General features: G+C 42.9%; 1 protein-coding gene across 2 annotated transcripts in view; it reads right to left on the bottom strand.

Annotated features, from left to right (window-relative positions):
- Window positions 1-718: 718 nt before the first annotated feature.
- The window catches only part of bcl11ba (BCL11 transcription factor B a), a 58912-nt gene continuing 50778 nt past the window's right edge, over window positions 719-8852 (bottom strand). Inside the window, exons 3-4 of one of the 2 annotated variants that reach the window (XM_066675867.1) lie at window positions 5358-7217; window positions 719-3251 (exon numbers count right to left, since the gene is read on the bottom strand). In XM_066675867.1, coding sequence (XP_066531964.1) covers window positions 3229-3251; window positions 5358-7217 — 1883 coding nt within the window. In that variant the 3' untranslated portion in view covers window positions 719-3228. Of the gene's footprint in view, window positions 3252-4886; window positions 7218-8852 lie in introns of those variants that run through there. The other variant, XM_066675860.1, reaches the window with a different exon arrangement.

The following is an 8852-nucleotide window of genomic DNA, read 5'->3' as shown; positions in this document are numbered from 1 at the left end:
TATTGACCGCAGGATTGGCAGGGATTGGTAGTTTTAATGACTTCACAGAAGCAGTTTTGGAATTGTGTAAGTGTTGTTATTGTGTAACAGTGAGGCAAATAAATGTATTTTAAGGCGAGTATCGTCTAAATAACCACTAACTTGGAAAGCACTGGGCTGTGGAGCAGTGGAAAACCGTTCTCTGGAGTGATGAAGGTGCATCCAGTACTTTGATATGCAATGAAGTAAGTGGTCTTTGTGCACTTGACCTTACTAATGTTTATGATGCTGAAAGCCATCAGACCCTCACAGCAGTGTTCTAATACCAAGTGTAAACTTCACACCTCCAAATGGGTGGACACTTGTGGAGAATTTGGATTTGGATCACTTCTGTTTTGCTATTGGATACAGGGCTTGGATATGTTCCTTTTTTTATAACTTTAAAAAGCCACAAATTCTTAATGTAGGTTTTATTGTGCTACTATTTAAAGTATGTGCATTTATACTGTTTGGCTTTTTATAAAACACTCTGGTTAATCATGGCGACAATGCGCAGACTCCCAGATTGTAATTAGAATCTATACTGACAGCTATTGTGTGTATATTTATATATTTATTTATTTATTTGTGTGTGTGTGTGTGAGAGAGAGAGAGAGAGAGAGAGAGAGAGAGACCTAGTAAATCCACTACAATACCCCCTTTGAGGGTTGCGAGGAGACACAGACAACTGGAGTGAGGTTGGAGTTTGTTTTTACTTGTTGGAAACAAAATGATGACACAAATGAGCAATAATGAGTTAGACAAGTAAAACAGTTTGTATTTGTGCTCTATTCTTCTCATGCTAAGAGAGCTGCACTTCGCAGGCCCCATAAAGAACCGGGTTTTACACTCAGAATCAAACAGACAGGGCTTGGGGGAGGGGCAGGGCAGAGGTGTAGGAGTGAAGGGAATAATAAAAAACAAAAACAAAACAAACAAACAAACAAAAAAATAAACAGACAGTTTTGCTGCCAGTGCCAGTCAGAACACGCACAAATAAAACAAAAAATAAAAAAACAAACAAAAATGAAACAAGGTCCGGGTAAGCATTAAAAAATTATTTACAACCAATAGAATAGTGAACAAAACATTTACTTTCATATATGTAGCTACAGTAAAAGGCTGCGGGGACAACCTTTCCATCCCTTCTATACAAGATTCATTTCAACAAATGAAATTCAGAAAATTCTTCCCTTGTTTTTGTTCTTTACTTTTTTTTCTTTTCTTTATTGTTTTTTTTTTTTTTTTTTTTTGCCCACTCTTTTTTTTATTCTGCCAAATTGATGTGGATCTAGTGCAGCAGCGTGGTCTCGTTCATCACCCTGCACCCTTCGTTCAGGTCAGAAAAAAAACAAAAAAAAAAACACAACAATAATCATCGTCCGCTCTCTAAATGAGAGAGATGCACAAACAAGTTCCAAGATACAGGCTCCGGTACAAAAGACGTGGCGTCTACTGTCCGGCCGTTAAGAGAATCCACTCCAGGTCAAACAGAAAGAAACAGATACAGATGACAAGAAATAGGCTCATTTTCTTTTTCTTATTTTTGTTTTTTTTTTGTCTTTTTTTGAAAAACAAACCAAACAAACTGTGATAGTGGACTCTGTGGGGAATCATTCTTTCTTTCAACTGTGCTCAGAGATCTGACCCTCAGCATCGCTTTACAGTTCGCTTTTTATCAATTTGTCTTTATTTTTCGAACACCCAAGGCAGAAAAGAAAAGCTACTAAAACTCAAGACTCTTACAGTTACAGGGACGAAAAACATTTTAGAGACCCACCATTTAAAATCGGACTGCAAAGTTTAAAAAAAAAAAAATCAAAAATTCAAAAATTAAAAAAACAAAAATACTTTTTTTTGTCCTTTTCTTTTTGTAAAATGCCCAGGCATTCTCCAATATTACAAATACTGGTATACTTTTACAGTAAACAAGAAAAAATGTAATATATATATTTATATTTATATATTTATATATATACTAAAACCCCGTCACCAGAAAAAAAAAACCAATATACACATAGCCACTGTGGCATTCAGAGAAACTTAAGCAAATGAAACAAACAAAAACAAAAAAGGGAAAAAGAAACTTGTTAAAAACACACATACACAGAAATATCATTTTACCCTTGTACTTGTTTCAATACTGTAAACGTATTTTAAGACAGAGTGCACTAAAGTTTTTTTTTTTTTTTTTTTTTCGTTTCTTGTAAGTTTCCTGATTTTTCGTCCAGTCTCTTCCTTTATCTGTTTTGTAGCAGAAAAAAAAACAGTAATAATCTGGGGAAAAAAAACCTACAAATTTTTTTTTTTATTATGTTTTTTTTTAATCAAGGGCCGCAGACTCAGCCTGAAGTGAGGAATTGGAACATATATAGCGTCTAAAACACGTGTGTGTTTGTGCTTTTATATGTACATATGCACACATATACACACACACAGACACATCAGTATTGTGCTGGCTACTTTACTTTTGCCTTTAGTGGACTTTTAAAGGAAGTGGTTTCGGATGTTGTTTCCTGTTTTGTTTTTTTATTGAATTTTTTTCAATTTTCGAAGCAGATTAAAAATGGACTTATTCTCGCCTTTTGTTTGTTCAATTCTTTGCTTTACACGCTAAAAAAAGAAACAATAATAATAATGTTGCATTTGTCTTGCAAGACGATAAATAGGAAGATCAGTATTCAAGGCACACTCATGTCAAATTGAATGGCAGTACAAAAACTGTCCAAATAAATTAATTTCACTTTTTTTTTTGTTTTTATAGTGCCAGCGCTGAGAAAGCCAAGCCTAGCAACACTGGCACTCCAATCTCAGATGCTCCCTTCACCCACTAAAATCCTTTCAGCGTAATTTCTTGCTCAGAAGCCGTTCTCTCCATTGTTCCTCAAACAAAATCATAAAGTGCGGGTCAATTGCAAAGAGCTGAGGCTGATCTGCTTGTTTGTTTACTTGCTTGTTTGTTTTGTTTCTCTTCTTCTTCTTCACGATATTCCCTCAATTCTATAAATTGTGGTTGGCTGGGCCCTCGTGTGGTGCGTAAGTTGGGATATAGGCAAAAGGGAGTGCTTGAAGACATTAAAACAAAAAAAAACAAAAAAACAACAACAACAAAAAATAAACAACAACAACAACAACAACAAAAGAAGAAAAAATAAAGGAAGGGGAGGGAAAACTTTCGGCTGTGCATTGTTGCTACTTCTTAGAATGCGTTCAACTACACATCACAGGAAGTCCTGAATGAGAAGAAAGAAAGAAAAAAGAAAGTCTTACTGTTTTAGCCCAAACAGATTAGGACAGACACTCTTAGTGTGCAATAGTCTGCAAACCCGCCCATGAGCGCTCACCAAGTTAACCAGATTAACCAAACTCAAACCTGCGTTAGCAGTGGTGCAAGTGCTTTACAAAGTTCTCAGAATGATTGGAAGTTGTGGAAAAACAATGCATAGTGACTACTGTAAACAAACGTGGTGAACACTGGTCACAGCCGGAGCAGAACCTCGTATCTCCATTGATTAGCTGCATGAAGGTTTCATGATGCTTGGACCCATTGAAAAGGTCCCTTTTTTTCTTCCATTTCGGAGATAGGAGGTTTTGATCCGACGGCGGCGATGACGCTGGATCTGATCTGGTTAAATTGGTGCCACCCGCTACAGATGCAAACTCCAAGCTTTTTTTTTTTTTACAATGAAAGAACATAACTAGAAGCAGTGGGGTACACAGAATGCTTAAATAGGCCGGATACGTGAATGAACAACAGCTATCCTGCATTAACACCTTTCTAGCAACCCCCGGGTACGACTGTACGTCTGAGTGTGCGTGTCTGTGTTTAGAAATTAGGCCATTTATTTCAGCAGCATCGTCGCACACTTATGTAAATGCTGCCGTGAATAGGTAGTTGCTGGAGCTGGGAGTGGGCTAAATCAGGCTAAAAACAACACAGCAGGCCTGACTGGAGCGAACCAGAGGAGCGAACAGCTCGTCTTTGATAAGAAAGCGTCCAGGAGGAGCTGCGTTAAACGCTCGGCAGCTCACATCGAGTGTGAGGGAGCCATCAGCCATTCAGCGGAATTAGATAAAGAAGCAGAGAGAGAGAGAGAGAGAGAGAGAGAGAGAGAGAGAAGGGCTCGCTGTGATTAAGCTCATGCACACGGTGGCTGAGGAGAGGGAGTGCCTTTCAGCATCAACAGTCTGAGCGTAAACTAAAGGACTTAAAAAAAAAGAGAGAAAAAGGATTGTTTGACTGGCTTTGTCTCGGGTCGGTACTAGGTACCTGAAAGCAGCTGCCTTTGTGATCATTGTCTTTTTTTTTTCTTTTTTTTTTTTTTTGTGCGTCATCTCCCCGGCCTGATTTACGGCTCTACGAGAGAGAGACAGAGAGAGAGAGAGAGAGAGAGAGAGAGAGAGAGAGAGAGAGAGAGAGAGAGCAGGATCCTCCAGGTTTACTGTCACATCTGACATTCAGTGCTACACACCCAATTAGATTGACACGTTCAAAATCAGTTCACACTACAAGGGTCTAAGGATTGTTGTCCGCTTACACGCTAACGATTAAGAAACAAAGGAAAAATAAAAGAATAGCTTTCTCAGTTACGCTTCTCAATAAAAAACTGAAGATTGAACTCGGCTTCTCTTCAAGAAATTACATGTAGCTTAAATATACACTTTCATAAGCAGCGGCCTAAAAGTTTCTCAAATGGTGCTCGGTTCTGGAAAAAAAAAATGAAATCTCAGGTTGTCTTTCTCTCTGGGTGGAAAAAAATAAAAACACAAAAAAACAATAATAATAAACAAATAAAAAAATCCCAGCATTTTAAATCATAAGTAATGAAAACAAGGAAATAAAAAAATGCACCTGCACATGCCAAAACATTACGAAATTCCAATAAATACAGAAATTATTGCACAGTTAAAGGCTCCATTTAAACATCATCTAATTCATCCACTGATAGACTGAAATAAAACGCCAATCCGGCAGTTTAGACCCGCTCCAATTACAACTTCCCTTTTGCTGCTGTATTTCTTTCTTTATTTATTTTTTTCTCCGATGGCAGTTTCTTAGGCAGAAAACACAAAATCTAAATCAAGTTATTATTATCATTATCATTATTATTATTTGAAAAAGAAAAAAAACAGAGTATCCAGCTACCCCTTTTTTTATATTCAAGAAATAGTGAGGCAAAATAAGAAAAAAAAAAATCTGGCTTAGCTTCTCTCAGCTTGTTCAATTTTGACCTCGTTCGTCATCAAATGTTCCCCGTGCCACTTTTTCATGTGTTTCTCTAGCGTGCTGTAGACGCTAAAGGGCATTTGGCAAATGTCACAGCGGTACACTTCCTTACCGAGCTGCCCGTGCGTCTTCATGTGGCGCGTGAGCTTGCTGCTCTGGGCGCAGGCGTAGTTGCACAGCTCGCATTTATAGGGCCTCTCGCCCGTGTGGCTGCGCCGGTGCACCGTCAGGTTGCTGCAGTTTTTAAACACCTTGCCGCAGTACTCGCAGGTGTCGCTACGCCGGCTCTCTTTGGAGCTGGGCCGGCCCGGCCCCGGTCCCCCACCTAAATGAGGGGTGCTGCCCCCGCTGGCCGTGCCACTACGGCCGGAGAGTCCCCCGTCCAGCAGGTCCCCGGGAGGCGTGGAGAACCGCAGGCTGCCGTTTTCTGAGGAATGCTCGGAGGACGTTGCAAAAGGAGATTGTCTGGAGTCGGTGAATCCCAGAAAGGGGTCTTTGATGAAGTGCCGGGAGGCGGCGTAGCCCACCAGCCATTGGGAGTAGACGTTTTCGGAAGGGATCAGTGGCGCTGGGGGCATTTCTAAGTCCTTCTCGATTTTGATCCTCTTGTTGGAGGAGTTGGACAGGCTGGGGCTGGTGATGGGGGTTGGCTTGCGGGGGAACAGGCCTGAGAAAGAGTCGCCCGAGCCACAGTTCCTGCCATTGACGGTGGTCCGCTCCACCTGGTCCATCTCCCCCACCACGGAATCCTCGTCTCCAGTGTCCCTCTGTCCATCTGAACACCTCTTGGTGAAGGGAAGCCTTTTCCGATTGTCGATGATCAAGTTATTGTACTGCTGGATGGAGTTCAGCCCCACAGTCTCCACCATCTTGCTCAGAGAGAGTCCCTTCTCGTCCACAGCGGGTTTGGAACCGTTCTCCCGGTTGCGGCTCAGCTCCGAGTCCATGCTGAAGTTGGACTCGGGCCTGCTCTCGTTTTCCAGCTCCTCTTCTTCTTCCTCTTCCTCCTCCTCCTCGTTGTCAGGACCCAGTCCCTCACCCCTGAAGTCTCCGTCCCGGCCCTTCATGGACTCTCCGGCAACGTCGCTGGTGCCCGGCTCTGGCGAGCTTGTGGCTGAGAGGCCGTCGTCAGAGCGTCCCGTGATGGATCCCGACTTGTGCATGTGGGTCTTCATGTGGCGCTTGAGTTTGCTGGCCTGTGAGCAGGCGTGGTCGCACAGCTGGCACTTGTAAGGCTTCTCTCCCGTGTGGCTCCGTCGGTGCACGATCAGGTTGCTCTGGAACTTGAAGGTTTTTCCACAGAACTCGCACGACTTGCTCTTGTCTTGCGTCTGAGGCGGCGTGGTGCTGCTGGGGGGCATGGGCGGTAGAGGAGGGGTACTAAGAAAGGGAGACTTGCGGTTGGGCTGGAAGGGGTTGGGATTGAGCAGGCGGTGCATAGGGTTGCCACGACTGGGAGAGAGCGGAGGGGTGGAATTGTTGTTGCCCGCCAGTTCTCGCAAGCGGCGGGAGAAATCCATGGACTGGGTCTCCATGGCCATGGGCGTCAGGCGCATCACTCTCTCAAAGGCACTGGGATGCTGGGAAATCAAACCCATTTCCTCGGCGCTAAGGCGTTCCAGGCGATGGGGGTCTAAGTGGTGCCGGGGTGGCGGGCTGATGAAGGGAGGCGTGTTGGGGAGACGGTTTTCTACAAAGCCCGGAGGGGGATCCCGGAGCAAGGGCCCGGTCATCCGGAGCAGGTTGAAGGGGTTATTGTCCCCCAGGAAGTTGGTGAGAGGAGACTGGGGTATAGATTCAGCACCGACAGGAGGAGGGATGGCGATCCTCGGGGTGAGCGCAGCGTTGGACGCGTTGGCCTCCAGATAGATGCGGATCCCATGTGTGTTTTGGGCATGCTGCAGGAGGAACCACGCGCTGGCAAACGGCTGCTTGCATGTCGTACATATGTAGCTGGAGGGTTCATCTCTACCTGCGAGCAAACAAAAGCAAAAAAGTCCTGTTAAATATAGATCTATAGATATTCACACAGAATATAAATTAGTGGATGTGTTCGCCTGCGTTCATTTAATGTACTTTGAACTCCAAATAATTGCATTTTAACACATTATTTCTTATATTTCTCATTCCAAATGCAATGTCCTATATTAAACTCTCTTAAATTCCGAGCCAAGGTGTACAATTACGTGCACAAAGGGAGAACGATCCTACCATATCTTTCATATATATGCAAGGATAATTGGCAAAATTCAGCTTCATGAGCTTCATGTGGCCCAAAGGTTCGCCTCTACTTGAAAGCAAGTAAAAGACAAAAGACTTCACTTGAGAAATTCACATCTAAATAAAACCAGGCAGTTCACTAATGTCCCCCCGAACTACAAAGCAAACAACTGTGGAAAATTCAAAAACACCCAGCTGAATGCTGAGTTCTGGAGCTGGCCCGACTTCAGTAGTGTAACACGGGGTCACGGAGCGATTACATGTTTCGCAGAACAAACTTTGCTCTGGGGCGTGTGACATGCCTGGAAATTGGCCTCGCACTCTAAGCAGCGGCCTCACTCATCACGCCAGTCCCGTGAAGAGTGCGCCACATACTTAACAAGCTTGTGACAAGATCATTTCCATACTCGTCTCTGATGGGCTAGCACCGCGAGAACATGGCATCTCCAATTTCAACTAGTCTTTAATCTCCCCTCTTACAAATGGTTGAATCATTACAGCTGCACAATGCCAGGCTACGCTCTAAACTCGGAAACCCTCCGAGCGCCGAGGCTGTCCTAGGATGCCAAAGTAATATGGCGCTAAATTGGAAAAGTACAACTAAAAGTGTGATTTAAGGGACTCTTATCACTATCAAACAAATAAACTCGTCCCCTCTAGGAAACAAATAAAAAAAGAGAGGGGGGAAAAAATGGGCACATCAAGATAAATGGCTTCTAATAAAGAGTGAAAATACTGCCTGTGATTTAAGAAGCTGTGGGGGAAAAACTGGCCCGAGTTTGTTATTCAGTGTTAAAGTCTGTGGCATTTAAAACAGCTTAAGGGTATTATTTGCTCTTCCATTAAGAATTTCTCTGATTTTTTTTCCTTCTCTATTCTATTATTGCTCTCCCTTAAAAAAAAAGCATTCCAGCTTTTACTGACATCACTGAGGCAGCACTTTTAACCAAACACAGAGAGCAGGTTTAAACCTTGACTAGGAAACACAGCTTAGAACAATTCCTCTGTGTGATGTAGAATGGCGAATGAATCGACCTGGCGCTCTCTCCTTTCTCACGGCTTTTTTACAGGCTTTTTTTCCATTCTGAAATTAAAACTCACTATGTTTTTGTCCTTTGAAAAATGGCTGGATATCGGCAGGCGAGAAAATGCGTGTGTGTGAGAGACAAGTGTTAAGAGAGCCCCTGTGTTCGGCACCGCTCTGTACCTTTAACTACACATGACTAATTGATGCAGATGCAGGACTGCACAGGTCTAGTAATGCAAAGGGGACTCGTTTCTGCCGCAGCGCAAAAAAAAAAACAGCTATAGTGAGTATACGGTGAAAAAATAATTAAAATAAACAAAAAAATAGGGGGGATGCTAAACAGTCAGGCAACATCCTGGG

This window comes from Hoplias malabaricus, chromosome 1 (genome assembly GCF_029633855.1).
Source record: "Hoplias malabaricus isolate fHopMal1 chromosome 1, fHopMal1.hap1, whole genome shotgun sequence".
NCBI classification, from domain to species: domain Eukaryota; kingdom Metazoa; phylum Chordata; class Actinopteri; order Characiformes; family Erythrinidae; genus Hoplias; species Hoplias malabaricus.
The sequence above is the reverse complement of the archived record's forward strand: the minus strand, read 5'-3'. Positions and strand labels throughout refer to the sequence as shown.